Below are 20,481 nucleotides of genomic sequence, written 5' to 3'. Positions count from 1 at the left end.
TCTTCAGCCCCTGGATAAATTATTTTTAATCAAAAATCAAACTTACTGGAAAGAAAGAAACTTTGGTATGATTCACTTACACCAGTGGTTTCTAAAATATGTTCTACAATCCTACCTGGGCAGAGAGGCTTAATGTGGAACCCTGTGAGATGCCATAGAGAACAGGTATGGGGACAACTTTCACAGTGCTCTTCCACCTGTAAGTCAACCATATTAGCTAGTCTTAAGAAACTGTTATTGCTAGGGCAGGTGGTGTAAGCTTGTAATCCCAGTTACTGTAGAGTCAGAGGAAGGAGAATTGAAAGTTTAAGATCAGCTTGGGCTATTAGAGAGGGTTCAAGGTAAGCCTGAGTAGAGTAGGGAAACCCTCTCTCAAAATTTAAAAATAAACAAACAAAAAGGAAGTCCAGCCCTCAGGAGGCAGAAGCAGGCAGATCTCTGTGAGATCGAGGTCAGCTTGGTCTACATAGTGAGTACCAGGCAAGCTGTGGCTATAGGGAGACCCTGTCTCAAAGATTAAACAACAAATAAAAAATAAAATAAAAGGAGAAAAGGAAAGGGCCAGGGAGACACACACACTCACGGCACTACTCCTATATCAAGTGACCACAGGGCTTTCGCTTAGAGGTAAGAGAGCCTCTATTCTCTTATGGGGCCTAGTGAACTGGTATGTAGCAATTTGTTTAAATATTCTAGTCCTTTCCCAATAGTCTGTGAGCCCCCTGAGAACAGAGATCATAATTACCATAAGGTCTGACACTCGTAACCACAGCTAAATATTTTTGAAATGAATAAGCAGAATTTAATCAAAAAAAGGAACTGGGAACCACACTAATTACACACTGATGATAAATATGGCATTGCTGAGTCTATCTATAGATAACCAGGAGTACACACACGGTCTTAAAACATGTTTGATATGTGTTTTGCTCTTGTTCCATTAAAAGATGATGTTGGGGATGGAGAGATGGCTCAGCGTTTAAGAACACTGGTGCAGAGGACCGGGGTTCAAATCCCAGCATCCACATGGTAGCTAACAACTGTCTGTAACCCCAGTTCCAGGGGATTGACAGCCTCTTCTGTCCTCTGCAGGCATTGCACGACACAGGTGCACTTACCTACATGCAGGCAATACACGCATATACATAAAATAAAAATAAAAAATATAAAATATAAAAGATGATGTTGACCCATCTGAAAGGCCTGGTCTGTGGGTGTGAATACCAAGTGAATAATGGCGAGAATTATATTTGGAAAGTTGCTACTTAAATAATCTACATGAGATCTAATGATTTAAATATCAAGATAATCCATGAGATCACTAAGGTGCAGAGGGTATTAGAACTGGCAAGATTTCCTAACTAGGTGAGTGACAAGTCCAGTGGTTTCTTTCTCCTTCCATATTTGGAGATTTCTGCTTTGATTCTACCAGGAAAGGGGACTGTTATGGTAAGAAACATGACTTGATGACTTAAAATTATATCCTCAAGAATTCCAGAGGGAAGATTACACCTCCTGGCCACTTAGCATGAGCATACAGGCCTGAAAGAAGGCAGTGAGATGAAGGAGTGTTTTGATGTTTTGCCCTGAGCATGCTACAAGCAGCCCTCCTCCCCCAACACATACGCACACTGGAGGGAAGAAACTGCTGTGGGAAACTGACCATGAAATACCTAGAATCTTTTGCTAACCAACATTTGTCAAGATTTGAAAATCATAAGCTCTTTGGACCTAAAAGTAGTTTTGAAAAGGCACACTTGCAATTTCTGCAGAGGATACATGGCAGTAAGAAAGAACACAAAATCTGGAGTAAAGTCTCCAGACTTCAATCTAGCTGTGTCTTGAACTCCCAAGGCTCCTGTCACCAACCCCTTACAACCACTATGATTCTCTTTTACTGGAATCTTACCAATACTACTGAAGTACTATAACCACAGCCCAGGGCAGAGGGTCCAAGTCCTCAGGCCCTTGAAGAAAGTTAAGTCTCTCTTCTTATCCAAGTGATGATCTATTTACTGGGAGGAAGATCAAATCTAAAATGTGGCACTCAAGGAATTTACAACAGCCAGCAAGACTGAAGTTGTACCTTTAAAAGACGAACAGCTATATGTGGTTGGGTAAGATAGAAATCTGGAAATGATATGACTCATTGTGCTGTGTGACTAGGGTAGAAAATGACTGTTATAAGGGATGGCTTCCTGAAAGTGAAAGAATTTGAGTCAGAATTTAGAAGATGGATGGGAATTAGGGGGCAGACAGAAGTGGACAGAGCAGATGAACCCTAAAGAGATGCAAAGAAGAATCTAATGAAGTAAATTCTGGTAATGCACATGCACTGGCTAGAAAAGCTTTGCTTACTGGGGTTTAGCATAGCTAAGTGTAAGGTTTTCAGAAGTGGTCAAGGGTCTTAAGAACTAACTTATAGAACTAACTGGTCCTTCTCTTATAGACAATAAAAGGACTGTAAAGGGTTCTAAGCAGAGAAAAGCATAATGAAATAATATCTAGAAAGCCCCCACATTGTATTGCATTCACTCTGATGTTGTAAGACACGCTGCTATGAAAAAAAGGCCCTTTCATTATATTACTAGTGAATCACTAAAGACCAAGGAAACATTTTGTGAATCAAAAGCTAAGTACAATATGTTAGCAATTAAGCGAGATATATCATAATAGTTGAGGCAGAACCACGGTTTTCTCCACCACAAATTCAACCTGCTAGGGAAAGAAAGGCTTACATCATCTTCCAAGTTATTATCAAGGCATTTTGTTTTGATTTTCAGGAGGTGGGGAAGGAAGAAATGAGAGGAACACGGGGGTCAAGACATCCAAAGCTGTCTATTCTTTAATCAGAAGGAATTAGGAAGTAGAGTTAGGAAGGAGATTTGCTCCAAACAAAACCAGACCCAGGATGAATCTCGGGTTTCTACACCTTACTTCCACTCCAAAACAACAAAGGCAGGTGTGTGGCTGGAAGCTAGCTGCTCACCAGCCCTTTCTGCCCCGTTTCCGGTGCCTATGCTACTTTATTTACTGCAGCTGGCCAAAGTTTGAAAGCCTGTTTCATGTATTAAGATTCAAATGTGGAAAACATTACCAGTATCCTTCTTGAATTTTCTGTTGTTGTTGGGGGAAAAGAAAATTCTCTCTCTCTCTCTCTCTCTCTCTCTCTCTCTCTCTCTCTCTTTCTCTGCCCCCCCAAACTTCCTTTTTATTGTGGAATGTATCAAATGGTCAACGGTTAAGTTCAGACTGACTAAATTCAAAAACTATTTTCTTTGTTCTTAGGTTTTTGTTTTAAAATTAATACCAGTTTGTGCAAGGAAAGATATGCCAATCCAATCTCTTTCACACACATGAGTGTTTGGGGCTGAGGAACTGGGATTTTTATGGACAGGCCACGTGGTTTCTAAGGAGAAATGACAAGAGTCCCTTTGGCTCAAAGGGCAGCAGGCTGTTGACATGGCATGTCTCTGCAGCCAGGCCATGATTTGGTAGGCTCTGCCATTGTTTTTGGAGGAAAGAATGGAAACATTTTTCAACGGCAAAGCAGGCAGTCTTCTTTCTTCTAGATACCCCCCCCACCCATATATCAATCAAAGAGGTGTCTGTATAATATTGGATGTTTTCTTTTTTTAAAATTGTTCGATTCTATTCTCTTTCCCCTTCTATGGGGTCAGTTTACATTCCTCTCTCCAAAAGTAATTCCATTGTTTTTCTCCTGTCCCATCTCTGAATCAGACTCAAAAAAGGCAATTCAAAGGTCAAATAATTTCAAAAAGCATCTATATACAGTTTAGTATGTTAAAGAACCACTTAACCTACATCTGGTATTTAAGAACAAACTACGTATTTATGGAAAAGGAGGCCTCCGAAGCCAAGACTGGGTGTACAGCGCATCCGACTAACATATGCAAAATGAACACGGCTACAGAAATTAAAATGTTTTTCTCTTGATTGAGAGCAGATATACAGAAATGGTTATAAGTCACAGATCTGGCTTTTAATAAAGCTAGATTTCTTAATTAAAAGCAGTATTGTTTAAACACTGTAGTTAAAAAGAGAGAGAGAGCTGTACAAACGAAAATCTCATATTATATGCATCCCAAGTGTATTTAACACATTACCTGAGGCCAGGCTAAATTAAAATCTAGATTTTCCTTTTGTAAACTCTTAGAAACTGCCAATGAGCAGACAGTTTTTACTTAGTGATGAATTTTTAGGGTAGAAGTCAAAGAAAAGAAAAAAGAAAAGAAATAAATAAAAGATTTAGTTTTGACATTTAAAAAATATATTTCCACATTTTAGAAATGAGTTCATTGCTTCTCAGATTGGCTGCAGGTTTCAGAATTATACTGTTCAGGATGGCACTCTCCATGTTAGTCTATTAATTAAGAGGAATTGAAGGAAGGACAGAAAAATACTGTTGAGCAAGAACTTGAACTTTATAACGATTTGTAGTTATTTTACATTTCCTCTTAGAAGCACCTTTAAATGAGACAAGCTGCAGCGAGAATGGAAAATAGACTTTCTTCCAAGCAACTTTTAAAACCCTAGAAGAGGCAAACGGTACTAAGATGTTTACGACCAAGCACCTGCAAGGAGCAGAATTACCCCAAATCATGAATACAGTTAAATTCACCCATTTGTCAGTTCATTAACTGTTATCACTTACTATTTTTGTTATAAAGATTCTATGCGCCTCCCAAAAGGGTCAGAGAATGCTTTCCATTTCAAAAATGGTAGGCAGTCAATAAATCCTATTTATCATGTGGACAAATCTGCCTACAGATTACTCGAATGACTTCATAAATAAGTAGTAGCAAGCTGTTCTATACCTTCCATAACATAGTCTCACATGGTGTACGTATACAAATGAATACAGTGTATTTCTAGCTCCCATAGGCATATCGAAAGGCGCCATTTTGGTTTCTTGAAGTTAAAAAAAAAATCCATAACCAATATAAACCTCATACTTGAAATATCATTAGCGTAACATGAACTTAAATTGTATGCTCTGATCAAGGTCACCAAGATAAATGATTGAAAAGCTAAGCACCGAGCATGCCACTTTCTCCTAGACAAACACTGAGTGGAATGGAAACGTATCCAAACAAGAACTTACACAGAAATGCTCACAGGAGCACTGATTACAGCTGCCAAAGAGTGACAGCAACCCAAGATCCAGTGTGGTAAATAGAGATAAAAACAAATGAAACTTTAATATGTGGTGAAACAGCTAAACGTTTAAAAGATTGTACAGTGAAAGAAGTTATCAGAAAAGGCCAGCATATCATATGATTCCATGTAAATGAAATGGCAAGAATAGGCAAATCTACGGAGACAGAGAGTAGACCAATGGTCACGAAAAGCTAAGGGGTGTGAAAAAGGTGGGGGATGACTGCTTAATGGATATGTGGCTTTCTTTTTCTTTTTATAAAAGGCAAAAATGTTCCCGAATTAGACTGTGGTGATGGTTGCATGATGCTATGAACACCCTAAAACACACTGAATTGTTCACTCTTAATGGACGAATTATTTATACAGTAAATTATATCTCAATAAAGCTATCACTGAAAAACAATAGTAGCAGAAGTAGTTACACTTGAAATTCTAATTCTATAGAAGTAGGGCCTACAAAGCTTATCACTTACCATAAGTGAATGTCTGTTGGCTGAAAGAAGGCCGGTTCCATACCCTGAGCCCAGACCACCCATTGCGCCATTATGAGAGGGTCCAATGATTCCATGCATGTCCCCATGGCCACCAGGCACAGCTGTGGATGGGCCCACTGCATGATTCCGGAGAACGTGAATTGCATCATCCAGTCTTTCTAAGCGATCTTCAATTCGGCTTTGCTGTTGGTTAATAAATGAGGTGAAATCTGATTTAGTTTGAAATTGCATGCACAGGTTATGTAAGTAAAACCCTGAGTTACCACAGACCACACTTTGGGTTTCTGAATATATGTTTCTAATAACATTTATTTCCTTAGAACAATAGTAAAAATAAATAATGTCCTTCCTACAAAACTGGTGGAAAATGTTAATGTTAAAATTACGGTGTTATTTTTTCATGAGCAAAGTAAATTCAATGATTCTTTGAGGACATTATTGTGCACATATGCTATACTGGACTGCATTAGCTTGAAAGGGAATTTAGATTTATGCCAGAGAGAAAAAAAAATGCATTGAATTTGAGGAACATTTTGGCAATCATTGGGTAAAGAGCTAAAAGAAATTAGCAGTAGAAAGATGATCTGTTTTTGGTTTTCTAATTAAATTATCTTCTTCAAGACCAAGACAGGTGAAAGTACAGAGAGTCCGAATTCTTAATCTTTCAACCTATGTTTTTTGCTTTTTATCTTGTCATCAATACCAACTTGCATATGTGGAGAAGGGGTTCGGAAATTGTTACAGCAAAAATATAAAAACAAATTCTGTCACCCAAAGTGATATGAAGCCTCAAGAAAGAAGACTAGTGAAGATGTGAATAAGCTGTTAACCGAGGACTTACAAATGATTTCAAAGTCCATAGTACAATACAGAATTCACTACTTTGCTAAGTTAAAAACCAATCCTTTGTTCATTTTAGTCTTTAGAAATCCTACTTTTCCTCAACTAGATAAGGCCACATAGTTATGTGTTCATTTTCTACTATAACTAATAATCATATCAAATATTGCTTGCCAGTGTGTACATTAAAATAGACCATCTCACTGCCCCTCACCCTACATGTACACTATAAGCGACTTGATGCCCCTTTCATATAGACATGAAAACTGTGGTCAAAAAATTAAGTGGGTTAAGGTAGTCAGGGTTGAAATGCAGGTGTTTTTGCTATTGTTGTTTGTTTTTAAACTTAAATCTAGTACTGTTTTGCCCTAGAACATGCTATGGTCTACTTTGATTTCTAATGCACTGTGCAAACAGATGTACCAGCTCTACTGCATGAGAAAAACAAGTTCTAATTATTCTATACTGACATGAAGAATGTGTGTCTAATAGAGTTAGTCTATGGTACAGAACATTTTGATCTGGTGGGTTTGAGAGTTACATGAGCCCCCCCCCCTCCCCCCACTGCTAGCTCTGCTACTTATTTGACTGGGGAAAAGTTACGAAACGTTTCTCTGAGTTTATGCTTTTTAATCTATAAAAATGAGAGTGACAGTAGATAGCTGTGTCAGTGTAAGCATGAAAAGAAATCAGGCCTGAGCCTGGCATACTTTCTGGCTCACAGTTTCCTGGTGGAGAGAGAAGGGAGTTTCTATTTACGAATCCGGGTGAGTGTTCAGAATCCAATAGGAATCAAACCTATGACCCACAGTTATATACCGGCCTTTCCAGCTCTATAGCTCAACAACGCCTGTTTTTGCTGGATGTATGGTGGAAAACAGCTGATGAAGGTACGTGCTTAACAGCTGCATTATTAGGATATTCTGTAGATGAAAAAGCTGGGCAGTGCGGGTTTGCTCCAGTGCGGGTTTGCTGTCTGTGTAGTTGCCTCTACTGGATGGACGGTGAGGAAGAGGCAACAGAAAGGAGGGAAATTTGCCTCTGGATTTTCATTTGTAGGTTTTCCTTTAAATAATAAGTGGACAGAAAGCAAGTGGTCCATAAATTACCAGGAAGTCAATGCTTTCCTCTTTGTTTCATTTCAAAATACTGAGGAAAACTCAGTCCTGAGGGACGACTGGTGCGGGGGGGGGGGGGGGGGGGGCTACTTGACTCGTGTGCAAACCAAAAGTGCATGATGCTGGGCTGTTTCCTGCATAGTTGCAGCTCCGCCCACCCTGAACTGAGGAAGATGAAAGTGTCAGACATTGAATCATCATGTGAGTATTTATAATATGAATTAAGCCCATGGAAAGGAACAGCTATTTCTCCCAGGAAGAGTAGGCTCTTCTTTACAAGTAAAAGTGCTGGAATGAGGACATAAATGGAAGGCCTATTGCTTGCGGTTAAGAGGAAACGGCCTTCTGTTATCTTGCTGGCAGAGTAGAGGGAGCTAGGATCTCCAAGTGTTCCAGCTCTAGCCCCGAAAGTCATCTATAGGGATCTTTTCCAAAGATGGAGGGAAAGGGGATATTATCATTCTGCAGATGGAGTCATAATCTCTTGTCTGGCATTAGGTATGCAGAGCCCTGGGCTTCGTTCTAGGGCCATCCAGGTCAACATCTACAAATAGAAATACACATAGCCTAACAAGTCTGGCTCCAATAAGCTGGTGTACTTACTGTTGACTCTGAGCTATGATTACCAAAAATAAAAATCTTAGACAGAAAAAGGAAAAACCTGATTGGACAAGGCAAGAGATGAGCAGACCTACCAAAGAGTGCAAGGGTCCTTCATAATTGGGAGATGATGATGCCTGTCCTCCATTTCTAGACCAAACAGCTGTGCCTGCTGATATTAAAATGAAAATCATAATCAGATATGTGTGTACTTAAACTCATTGACACTTAAAAAGAATCCTCTTAGCCAAAGCAATGCTGATTTTCATGAATCGATAAGATAAATACACGTAGACTTCTGAGATCTAAATTTTGGGCAAGACAAATCCTTAAAATGTAAAACATAGTCTATACGTGGCCTCACGGCTTCCTGAAGCTGCTCTGCATAAGGAATACTTTATTGGGTATAAATTTCAGTTAGCAGAGTTCCTCTGGGAGAAATCTGTCACTGGAGAACTGTAGAGTCAGTACTTTTAAGGGTACTAAGAGGGGGGGTAATCAGATCATTAGGGGAGGACAGTTTGTTTTCAGCTAAGTTTCCTCACCAACAGGAAAGAGCTTTGCTGTTGTTTAAAAATGACCTATAGAAGGAGATAAACCTTTAGAAATTGTTTTAAAAGGGCTATGGAATGAACTCAGGCCTTAGCACAGGCTTTATACACACTGTTCCATGGATTCCCTTAGAAAGTAAGCTTAGTTAGCAGTAATTCACTATACCAGAAAATTTAAAACCCCATTAACAGTATCAACTAAGTTTCTCCCAAAGAAACTAACTTTTTAATGAGACACCAATTTTCAAAGATTCCTGTTAGAATACATATTCTGTATCTAACCTACAACATAAAAAAAACAGTTGTAAATTTAAATCAATTTAAAGTGCTCACATCTACTGTAGAGAAGTTTGAAAATACATAATTTAAAATAGGGAAAAAATAACTATGATCTCACAGGGCCTCATGCCCTGCTGCTGCTGGCATGTTTAGAATCCATTCTTCCTGTCTTTTCTGGGTATGCCCGTGTATTTTTATGCTAAATAAAAATAGGATATTTTGTTCAATTACTTTTCTTGACAGAATTTGGACAGAGCCGTTGGTGTGAAAATAGCAATCTGTCCCCTTATTTGTACCACCATAAAAGTTCTTTCTTCCTAACAGTGGTCTTCCAGGATGTGGTACCAGGACCCAACAAGTGCCTTCACCAGCCTTCGACCAGATTCTAGCAGGTTACTGAGCGGGCTGTGTGGGTTTTACTAAATGACTGTACATTCCAACTTTCCCATCCTAACCTCAAGTGCAGGAAAAAGAGTACCAGACTCTTGGTCGAACTCTGTTACTCCTCCTGGCATCCCCTCAGCAAACCATCCAGCCCTCCTGAGTCTCACTTACAGGTAAAACCAGGGTATCTGACAATAGTTATCTTCATACTTCAAGACCACAGAATTAGCTGCTTTGCTTGATTGGAAAGTGTGACATTCCACCTGTTTAGACATTTTCCTCCTAGTGTCTCAAGTCCTTTGACCCACTTCCTTCTCTGCTTTGGGAGACTGATATGTGAAATCATTTTTTTTTTTTCAGATCCCATGAGTCTGATGCAAGCAAGAAGTACACAATACTGAACTTTCCTTTCCATTTGTGCATGGGGATAGTCTCTAACTCTCTTAAAATCATCTCTGCTTCTTCCCAGCTTCGACTTGGTCACGAAGAACAGACTGACTTCAAGACTCAGTTGACTTTTTCACTGTCCTACTCTGTGCCTCATGCATCACAAGGGCTTAGAAAACGCTGATATGAAATTGCATCTGTGTCACAGCCATCACTTCTGAAACATTTGTAGCCATCTGAAACCTCCCATTTTCCAGCTACTGGGGCCTGTGACACATGCATGTAGGGAATAACAAAGGATTCCAGGGCACATGTAGGAAGTGAATCCACTATAAATTACAGCAAGGTCAGATAAACATGGCACTTGGCTTTGTATGTAAGCAACTCTCCTTTCTTTCTAAAGATTTGAAACACGGACCGTGCAAGGCTTTCTGAACATATTCATGTAGGAAGGGCAGCTAGTTACTCAAATGTACCTTTAAAAGTAAAACGACTTAGGCCGGGCGTGGTGGTGCATGCCTGTAGTCCCAGCACTTGGGAGGCAAGAGGCAGGCAGATCTCTGTGAGTTCAAGGCCAGTCTGGTCTACATAGTGAGTTCCAGGCCAGCTGGGGCTACATAGAGACCCTGTTTCAAAAGTAAAATGATTTAATGATAAAATTCTACCATTTATAAATTACACAATATGAAGCCACAGCTCTTGGCAATTTGTTTTATTTTAAAGACAAACACCTCCTTACCACACACAATTATTTTGCGATTAATTTACAGTTACATTTTTCTTCAAATATTCCAATAGAATTAGGGAAGGCATAAAGGTCTTCAAGAAATGATCCACTGATACGACACAGTCTATATTTGGTGATTAGGTAGTCTACATTCATATTCATGACAATATTAACTTTTTTGAGATACTTTATTAGAATAATGATTTGCATTAGATATCTTCTGTAGAGCTAAGAAAAGTTTAAGAAATAATTTTTCAGCTAATTTTAAAGGAAAAACTTTGGATACCAATGCACTCTCATATTGTAATCGATCTGTTCCATCCTACTCTCTTTGCTTGTAGGAATATTCTATTTTGAGACTTTTGTGGGGAGTAAGTTTCCTCCTCCTAGAGTGGAAGTACAGAAGGTAAATAATTTTTATAAGCCGTTACTATTGTGAAGTGGAATTTAGAATACAGTACCTGAGAGAGAAGGAGGTGAGCCAACAGGAGTTGAAGGGTTGGATGAAAAGCTGTTGTTAGTGTGGTCTGGAGAATAGATCTGAAAATGGGGAAAGGGAAAAAAGTCCTCATTTATTAACAATAAACAATTTTTAAACAACAAAATTATCCATGCAATTCACTTAAATCTAACAAGTTACAAAATATATGAAACAGTCGGCTATAGTAACAATATTAAATAATGAAAAACTTAATAATTACTTTTAGTTTTCCAAAAGAATGACTGTAGTGGTATGGGATGGCAAGGAAACCAACCCGCCAACCAACCAACCCACCAACCCACCCACCCAAATCCTAATCAACCAAGCAATCGACCAACCAATGAACCAATCAATGAAACCCTTTCCACACAGCTTTCTTCATGAGAGATGTGGCACCCACCCTGGGACCTGCCAACTTCAAGTCTAATCCTTTTCCACTTATAATTGGCAGTGTGGCCATGAACTATATGATATTGATTCCCCTTTTCTCCTCTACAAAATGAGCTGGACAGTATTGCTTCTAAGGTCCCCCTTTACCCAACTCCATTACTATAATTAGGGCATTTGATACCAGGACATGAGAAAGCCCAGATTAAATTGGTACTCTTATTTAGAACACAATGCTAATATTAGCTGAAGTGATTTTATTTGTTTTTCTGAGACAGGGTTTGTCTGTAGCCCCAGCTGTCCTGGAACTTGCTATGCAGACCAGGCAGGCCTTGATCTCACAAAGATTTGTCTGCCTCTGCTGGGATTAAAGGTGTGCCCCACCACACCTGGCAGATGAACTTACTGCTCACAATGGTAGGAAAAAAGGTAACTAAAGGCAAAAGTCTTAGAAGAACTAATCTCTTAAAAGTGCAAATGATCATGCTTATTTAGCCTTCGAAGACAAGACCAGGGACAGTACTTGAAATGAATGAGCAAGATGATATTTTGTCACAAAAAATATTCAGCTTTAACTTCCTGGCAATGGGTGGGCAAAGCAGAGAACCTAAGTCCTCCAGGTGCTACTGAGGGTACAAGTCATTATGGACCTCAGTCATCATCATACTTCTTTCAAATAACTTTTTCTTTTTCCTTCCTTCCTTCCTTCCTTCCTTCCTTCCTTCCTTCCTTATTATTTATTTGTTTGTTTGTTTATTTATTTATTTATTTATTTAACATGTATGGGTATCCTCAGAGGCCAGAACAAGGTGCCAGATTCCCAGGGAGCTGGAGTCACATGCAGTTGTATGCACCTGAAGGGTGCTGGGATCCAAATTCAGCTCCTTTGGAAGAGGAAGTAAGCGTTCCTAACTGCTGAGCCATCTCTCCAATCCTCTAAATAAAATTTGTATCATGTGAAATATTGACTGTATGGAAAACTGACACCTATAAGTGTTCAGTTAAATTAGTGAACTTCTGTCCCCTCCCTCTGCTTTTTCCACCTTCCTGCCCTTGAATGGTACTGATGAAAGGCCAGGGTGACTATACTAAATTTTCCATTATTTTTTTTCCAGCTTTTTGTTGTTTGTGTCTTTTACCCACTTTTATTTTTTTTCGGTCGTCTTTTTTTGATACAGGGTCTCCCTGTAGCCCCAGCTGGCCTGGAACTCATTATGTAGACCACACTGGCCTTGAACTCACAGTGATCTGCCTGCCTCTGCATTCCGAGTGCTTGGAGTAAAGGTGTGCACCACCACGCCCAGCCTTCAAATACCTTTTTCAAAATGCCTTAGAATTGACTTTTGAAAAGTCATTTTCAGCTAGCCAATGAATGGGTATCTATAATACTAAAGAGGCAAAAGGTAAAATAAAGAAGAATATACAGAAAATCTATAAGCCCAGGCATAGACTATCCCTAGACCCCTCACTGAAGGTGGCTGAGCAGCACAGAGAAAACAGATGAAAGAGGCAAGCCAAAGATGGGAAGTAAAACAGCTTTCTCTTCAAAAAATCCCACTGATCTTTATGCAGGAAAGCTAGTATTCCCCACCCCTCCATCTCCCATCAAAGCTATTTGCATTTATTTTCTAAAATTCCAAATGTCCACTTCTGATTAAAGTTCACCCTGCGTCAGTGGTGCCTGTGGAGTCCAAAGTCAATATTTCCTTACCGAAGCAAGTGCTTTCCCCAGAGCATCTCCAGTCTGGGAGCTGCCTGCTGCCCCACTTCCTCTATTTGCTGCAAAAACAAAGGGCAGAATATGAAAACCAGGCAGTGAGACGTCTAACAGTTTTCTATTCCTGGTCCATTTACTCACAATTTAATTGCATTTTTAATGCTAATTACAACACATTAATCTTTAATTACCATTAATTTGTTTGCTGAGGTAGATGTCAAATATATTCATGTTACATTTTTTACAGATAAAATAGAAATCTGACACCTTGGTTTAAAGACAAAGTGTTTCAGTCACTATTGCATTCCCACAGTTGCTGATGAGCAGCTATTTATTGGTGACCAATACTAAGCCAACCCTTGGTCATCATGGAAAGATGTGACACTTTGAGGAGCTTGAAGTCCTCAGACTCCAACATTTCTTTATATTTTTACATAAAATGGAATTATCTTCATGAATAATTACACCCAGATTCAATAAAGAAGAATATGACACACAGCAAAACGGGGTGCCTCCTAGTATTGAGCAGTGAATAAAACTTAAAAAAAAAAAAAAAACTGATCTGGCTAATAGGAAGAGAGAAAATTTTTATTATTTACATATCATTTATTTCCCATATCTTTTTCATATGTATCCACTAAAACATATGTGTATTTACACTAAAAAATTTGAATGTTATGCTACTGAAATCAATAAGCTCTCAAATTTTCAGAGATAAATCTAAATATTCATGAGTCTTATCTCTACAACCTTAAATTCTTTTATCTATAAAATAAGAGGTATTTTTAGTAATAATGCATATATTCCAGTATATTAACAAAGCCAACTGTTTTTTTAAAGGTAATGTGGCATTATAACCACAAGGTGGAAAATAGGCCAGCCAGTGTTCTTCTGAGTTCTTCATTAAAACATGGACTGAAACATGGGGGCTGTTGCATCTCTGAGGTCTCAAAACTAGCAAGTAAGATCCAGTAAAACAAAAGCCATTAACGTTTGAGTGAAATTCCTTCACTATTCTGTACAACACAAAAAGGAAATCTTAAATCAATTGATTCAATTGATAAATTCAAGCAAAATTTCATTGTATACCTGCATAATTTTTAAACTTCCTAGCCTTCTTGAACAGGAAAACCTTTTTCTCACCAACTGTATCACTTTCTTCTAGATCCACAACATGTAGTGATCTCCTCACATCTCCAGAATAAAATTCTCATTCACTGGACCTCTGTTCAACATGGTTAGGTATGTTTGTGATTTTTAATATATTTATATTCTGGCCATGACAGATATTTTAATATACTTTATTTGGTAAGCACAACCCACACAAAGGTTCATTTCTCCACTATTAAGACCAGAAGAATACTAGTATACAATAAAACAAACACAATCATCCTTGGAGAAAACATACCTCTTCTTTTCCATATAACAAATTTAAGGAATTTAAATATATACATAGTCATAAGAAATTAAAACAGGGGCTTAAGAGATGGCTCAGAGGTTAAGAGCACTAACTGTTTTTGCAGAGGACCCAGGTTCAATTCCCAGCCCCCATATGGCAGCTAACAACCATCTGTAACTCCAGATTCAGGGGATCTGATGCCCTCTTCTGACCGCCACATGTACACATGGGTGTGCTTACACACATTCAGGCAATATACCTGAACATGCTAAGCGAGATGGTTCCTTCTCTTAAAGATTTCTCTTTTATTTATGTGACTAATACATCAAAAGACACATGCAATTAGAAAGGAGATATACTTTTAATTCTCAAGTGGCATAAAATAAAAATAATGAATAAAATATTTTTAAAAAGAAATTAAAACATATAGGAGTACTCTAGATTATAAGGACAGGCAGATTCTTAGAACAGTATATCTGATATCACAGAATTGGGCAAAGAGAAGCAATCTGGGAAGATATTGAGCACATTAAGATATTTAAGATAAAAGATAACTGAAATTATTTCTAGTACAAAAATGAGAATTTCTGTACTAAAGTGTTTAAAACTAGACATAATTCTAAAGGACGTTGATAAAGATTTAGAGACAGTACTAATATTAACATGCATTATCACATGGTCTTTTCTACAAGCAACATCATTTTCTCATTATTACATATGGAAGTAAAGTTAGCAGTCAAAATAATTTGTGAAATCGGCCTGATTAATACAGTTATCAATGAAGTGAATGTTCAGCCCAAACTGGGGGGGGGGGGGGAATCATACTATCTAACAAAAACCCTAAAAAATAATAATAATGATGATAATAAAAGAACAAGACCTCGCTGATAAAAAATTGCTAAAGTAGGAGTTTCAGATTTCAGATTACTTCTTCCTTTGAAAATTTTAAAAATGAATATTATAAATTTAAAAATCTATCCATCCATTCATCCAACCAGCCATTTTCGTGACACCAAAGAGGAAGAGTTGAAAAACCAATAAAAACATTCTAAAAACATTTACAAAGTAAATTATGCATCACATAAAATCATACTTTAAAAGAGACAGGATACGCTTAGCATGATTGTTTTTTAGCACCGAACCTTTTAAAGTAAGCTATGACCGTCTCTTTTATACAAAGAGATGTTAAGACTCAGGAAGTTGAATCAAAAATAGAACCAACCCCTTACCTCATCTGGCCATGAAAATGTTTCAGAAAACTACAAAGGCTACCCATGGAAGCCACTGATAAGAACAGACTATTTTTTAACTCAAGTCATTTTACCTTGCAACAGCTGGACAGCCCAACTCAAGGGCTTAAATTTCAAAGCAGTTTACTGGGGCAAGTCTACCATTTCACATGGAATGTCTTTTGTTCTGTTCCAGGAAACATTGGAGAGAACACATTTTCAAGATTCCCTGAACATGCTAAGTGAGATGGTTCCTTCTCTTAAAGATTTCTCTTCTTATTTATGTGACTAATATATCAAAAGACACATGCAATTAGAAAGGAGATATACTTTTAATTCTCAAGTGGCACAAATATTTTGATTTTGGACTGAGAAGTGGGTCATGTTTAACAAAACACATATCAAATCTATCTTTCTGGCTTTAATGTATTAGGACTTGGTTACTATTCCAGTTCAAAGTTTTTATCAACTTATATTATTAGAAATGATCAAAATGCCCATGAGACATAAACATGAAAACCATGGTCTTTACTTGGTAGAGAGTATACCAAATTTTTGTGTTATTGTAGTTCCAATCCACTTTTTTTCTCCTTAACAGAAAAAAAAAAAAAATCAGCCTCTATGTAATAAAGTTGTAACAGAAATACGAATGAAAGATGAGCAGCTACGAAGAATGGTCATTTTGTAGAGGATTTGATCTGCCAGCCACCCAAGTATTGGTCAGAGGCCTTGACATAGGTGTTGTTGCTGATAGATGAAGCACGCAGAAGGGTTTCATATCCTGAGCTCGGTGTTGGACCACCCTCGGTCTCCGCTTTGGGGAGATGGCGATTCCCTTCAGAACACACCCAAAACAAAACACCAGGATGAGTGGTGTCTGGGGATAGGCCCCGAGAGTCAGACTCTGGAAAATGTGTTTCCCCTTTACTGCACATCTGTAACCTGAGGCGGGGAATATCATGAGGACATCAAAGGCAGAGGAAGTACAGCACAGTATTCACCAGAGAAGGAAGAGTGCTTTAAGAGGAGGCTTTTCTAAGCCGTCTCCCAGTGACCCTAATGTCATTAAAGTACTGGAAGAAGCACAGCAATGTCCTGAGCTTGTCAGTGAAGAGGACTAAGAATGGAACATTCCCAGCACTCCTACAACCCTCTAAGGAGAAACTCTAGCATGGGCTGCAATGCATGTGGGAAGGACTCCACTGGATGCCGAGGGGGGATGGGGATTCCTGAGGATGTGCAAGAAATAGTGGAAAGGCTTAAATCAAACTCATTTATTGCTCTCCATTGGTGGTCTTTGTGGTTACAAGACCTGATGCTGCTGGATAAAATGCATTTTACTCTTCCAACTCTGCCCCTGGTCATCACCCAAGTGTATCTGAAGGCTCAAGATCCTTGTAAAATACAGACTGGATATTATGTGACTAGTCTAATAATACAATTGCTGTGAAACTGAGACCTCCAGGGAAAAGGGACAGACTGTTTCTACTAGAAAGCCACATCTTAAAATGCATAATGTCACACAAACCTGTCATGAGAAGTGAAAGTCGTAAGCCAGATTAATTCAGGAACCAGAGAGATATTCCAGGGTAATCTTTAGCATATGGTGTATTAAATTAAACTTAGTAGCCTGTTCCTTCAACACTACTTGGTTTGAGGTTTAGAAACATGGAAATATGTGCTCCAAAAGCAGGCCAGTTAAAGACTAATAAAACCACAGCAGTTACTATAAGCACTATATTGTCATATGCCCAATTCCTAGTGAGAGGAAGGGACGGTATGCAGCCCCAAATCTCAAGAGGCTCACTGTCAATGTATATAGATGGCAACATCTGGCAGAAGCTGCAAGAGGTCAAGAGGCTCTTTGGACTGAGTAACCGCCCTGGCCTATGCTATAGCAGAAGCTACTCTTACTCTTGATCAGCAAGAACAGATTATTCAGGAAGGAAGGAAATCTGGGAAAAGCAAAGTTTACGTGGCTACTACCCTGCAGACATCTCTGTTCTCAGCAGCTGGTATCTAGTAACTTCCTACTCAGCCTCCTTTGCATGCAAGCTTGGATGCAAAGGATCTGGACTGTACCACTTCTGAGACACAGCTGTCTTACACTGAAAGTGCGCTTAGGAAGCAGAAGGGCTCCCCAAGATACCCAGACAATTCCTTACCTTGCCCAGGTGCTTTATCAGTTGAACTATTGCTGATCCATTCTGTGCCCTATTAACTGTGTGTAATTCCAGGGTGCTTAAAGAGACACTTCCAATCCAGAAGTGGTGACTGTAATCGCTAGCGTGTGCTAGTAATGCATAGGAGAGCAGGAATGGACCATATGCCACTATTAAAGTACTTAACCAAGAATGGGTATGTCATTTGGGTGGTACATACTTATAATCTCAAAGAGGTAAAGGCAGGAGAAGCTCTTTGAGTTTGGTGCCAGCCTGGTTTACAGAGCAAGTTCCAGGCCAGTCAGAGTTACATGGTGAGATTCTATCTCAAAAACAAATATTTCCTAAATGAAATGATCCTGGAAAAAAAAAAAAAGAAAGAAAAGTTCATTAAAGGGTAAAAGAAAAACAAAAGCAGCCTTGGTCAGTTCTGCCAGTAAAACAATAGACAAGCCATCCCAATCCTAAGTGAGCACTTTCCACCTCTGAGATGCAGAAAACAGACAAGAAGTGGGATGCAAGTTCAGAGAGGCTGCAAGTTCAGAGAGGCTTCAAGTTCAGAGAGGCTGCAAGTCCAGAGGGGCTGCAAGTCCAGAGGGGCTGCCTCTTGAGGTTCTAGATTCCATGTCTCACCCCACAGGCCCTGTGAGCTTCGGCCGTCAGTTCAGGCCAATTGCTGACCACCGATATGAAGTATTGTCACAGGAAACTGAGCCATAGGACAGCAGCCTTCTGAACTGAGGAAACAGCTTCCCCAGACATCAATGCCATATTTGTGAAGATTGCAGCGCCTTGCATGTTTTCACCAAGAGAACTCGAAAAATGGGATGCCCATGTGTTAGTGCTTGGACCCCATTCTTACAGCATTAGTACTGCTTACAGTTATTTTCTACAGAATCGTGTGTGTAATCTCAAACATGTGTCAAGCTATGTGTTCCTTATTTAGCAATTATTTAATTAGTTCGTTTGTTCTTTGAGATACAGGCAACGTAATATTTCTTTATTTCCTGCACTTTGGAATGAGTGAGTATATGCCAAATATTTTCAAAAGTCTACAGATGGACCCTATTAATCCATACTATTTGTTAGGGAAGTATCACTAACATCAGAGGAAAAGGCTTCTCTTCTTGTTATGCAGACATGCTCCCATCACCGACTTCTTCCACACTCTGAAAACCAGACCAAAGCCTCTGAGAATTTTAGCATGAAGAAACTCGAGCAGCAGGACACCATGCAATCCTAGGCTTATTCCTGGGCTTCAATACCCCTGCATCTGCACATGAGGGATGAGCGCACACAGCATTTTAAAGAACATGCTCTAATGTTTAAGGGCCTTCTCCCTTAAAGTAACCTCTGTATTTATGCAAATTAATAAGGGTTTGTTTCTTCAGAAAGCTGACTTACCAGATGTTCTTACTTCCTAAAAAATTATGATGCTTTTTACATTTTTTTTCTAGTGGACTTTGACAAGAATATTATTTATTATTATTATTACTTTTGGTCTTTTTGAGACAGGGTCTTCCTGTAGCCCCACTGGCCTGGAACTCACAGAGATCCACCTGCTTCTGCCTCCCAAGTGTTGGGACTAGAGGTGTGAGCCACCACGCCCAGCTAAGAACAGTAATTATTATAAAATAATTTTTGTAGTAAATTTTCTAAAATTCCCTTGTCTGTGTTATAAAAATCTCCCCCCCCCCCCAGGGTCTTACTATGTAGGCCTAGCTGGCCTGAAACTTGCTATAGAGACCATCCCAGGCTGTACTGATCTTATAGAGATTTGCCTGACTCTGCCTCCCAAATGTCACCAGGTCAAGTTTCTTTTTTCCTTTTAAATTGTGTTCTTTTACTATTGTTTGGACCTTTAAACAGGACTCTGTGGCTTACATGAAGAGTTATGTTCATCTTTAGTTTTGGCTGAGCTCTTAGTATCCAGAAACTACCCATCCCACTACTCTGCCCAGACCCATTACCCACTTGATATGAGAGAGAGAGAGAGAGAGAGAGAGAGAGAGAGAGAGAGAGAGAGCCATCTAAAATTAAAACCAGCAAATCTTATTTGTACCAAGACAGGCAACTAAACTTAGAGTTCATAGAAGATAACATGTACCACTTTCATCCATGTTGTAGGGCTTCACTCGTAGAAAGATTGCAGATTCATCTGCAAAATGGTTTCTAAGTATGTTTTCCTTAACTCAAAGGTCTGTTCCACCTTCATATCTTCCTTATAAAGAAAATTACTCAAACCACAAGCATACAGGAAATCTGTCATGTAAGAGGATGAATGACCGGTCATCCTTCTTTGTAAGTAGACAGCATGACTGCAGAAGGGACTTTCCATTCATGAAACCACACCAAGGTGAAATATGCTCATCTCACTGTTTCGGTTCTGCCCTTTTCTTTCTTTCTTCTTGTTTTTCTAATCTACCCAAACTACATTGGCAGCTAATAAAACTTCCCCCACACGACCGCTGTCCGTAGCGCTCAAGGTCAAACTGGTGCAACGTAACTTGTCAAAGTCTTGTGAAAAGTTCCAGAAGTTAAAACT

The 20,481-nt window shown here is 39.0% G+C and overlaps 1 protein-coding gene across 22 annotated transcripts in view; it reads right to left on the bottom strand.

Annotated features, from left to right (window-relative positions):
• Tcf4 (transcription factor 4) overlaps positions 1–20,481 on the bottom strand; it is a 353,045-nt gene that overhangs the window by 22,739 nt on the left and 309,825 nt on the right. For all 22 annotated transcript variants that reach the window (XM_008835657.3, XM_008835659.3, XM_008835658.3 and 19 more), the window contains 4 exons: positions 13,141–13,208; positions 11,023–11,101; positions 8,329–8,405; positions 5,655–5,858 (listed from right to left, as the gene is read on the bottom strand). In XM_008835657.3, coding sequence (XP_008833879.1) covers positions 5,655–5,858; positions 8,329–8,405; positions 11,023–11,101; positions 13,141–13,208 — 428 coding nt within the window. The remainder of the gene's footprint in view (positions 1–5,654; positions 5,859–8,328; positions 8,406–11,022; positions 11,102–13,140; positions 13,209–20,481) is intronic.

Source organism: Nannospalax galili, unplaced genomic scaffold (assembly GCF_000622305.1).
Source record: "Nannospalax galili isolate Female #2095 unplaced genomic scaffold, S.galili_v1.0 scaffold1097, whole genome shotgun sequence".
Lineage (NCBI taxonomy): Eukaryota > Metazoa > Chordata > Mammalia > Rodentia > Spalacidae > Nannospalax > Nannospalax galili.
The sequence above is the reverse complement of the archived record's forward strand: the minus strand, read 5'-3'. Positions and strand labels throughout refer to the sequence as shown.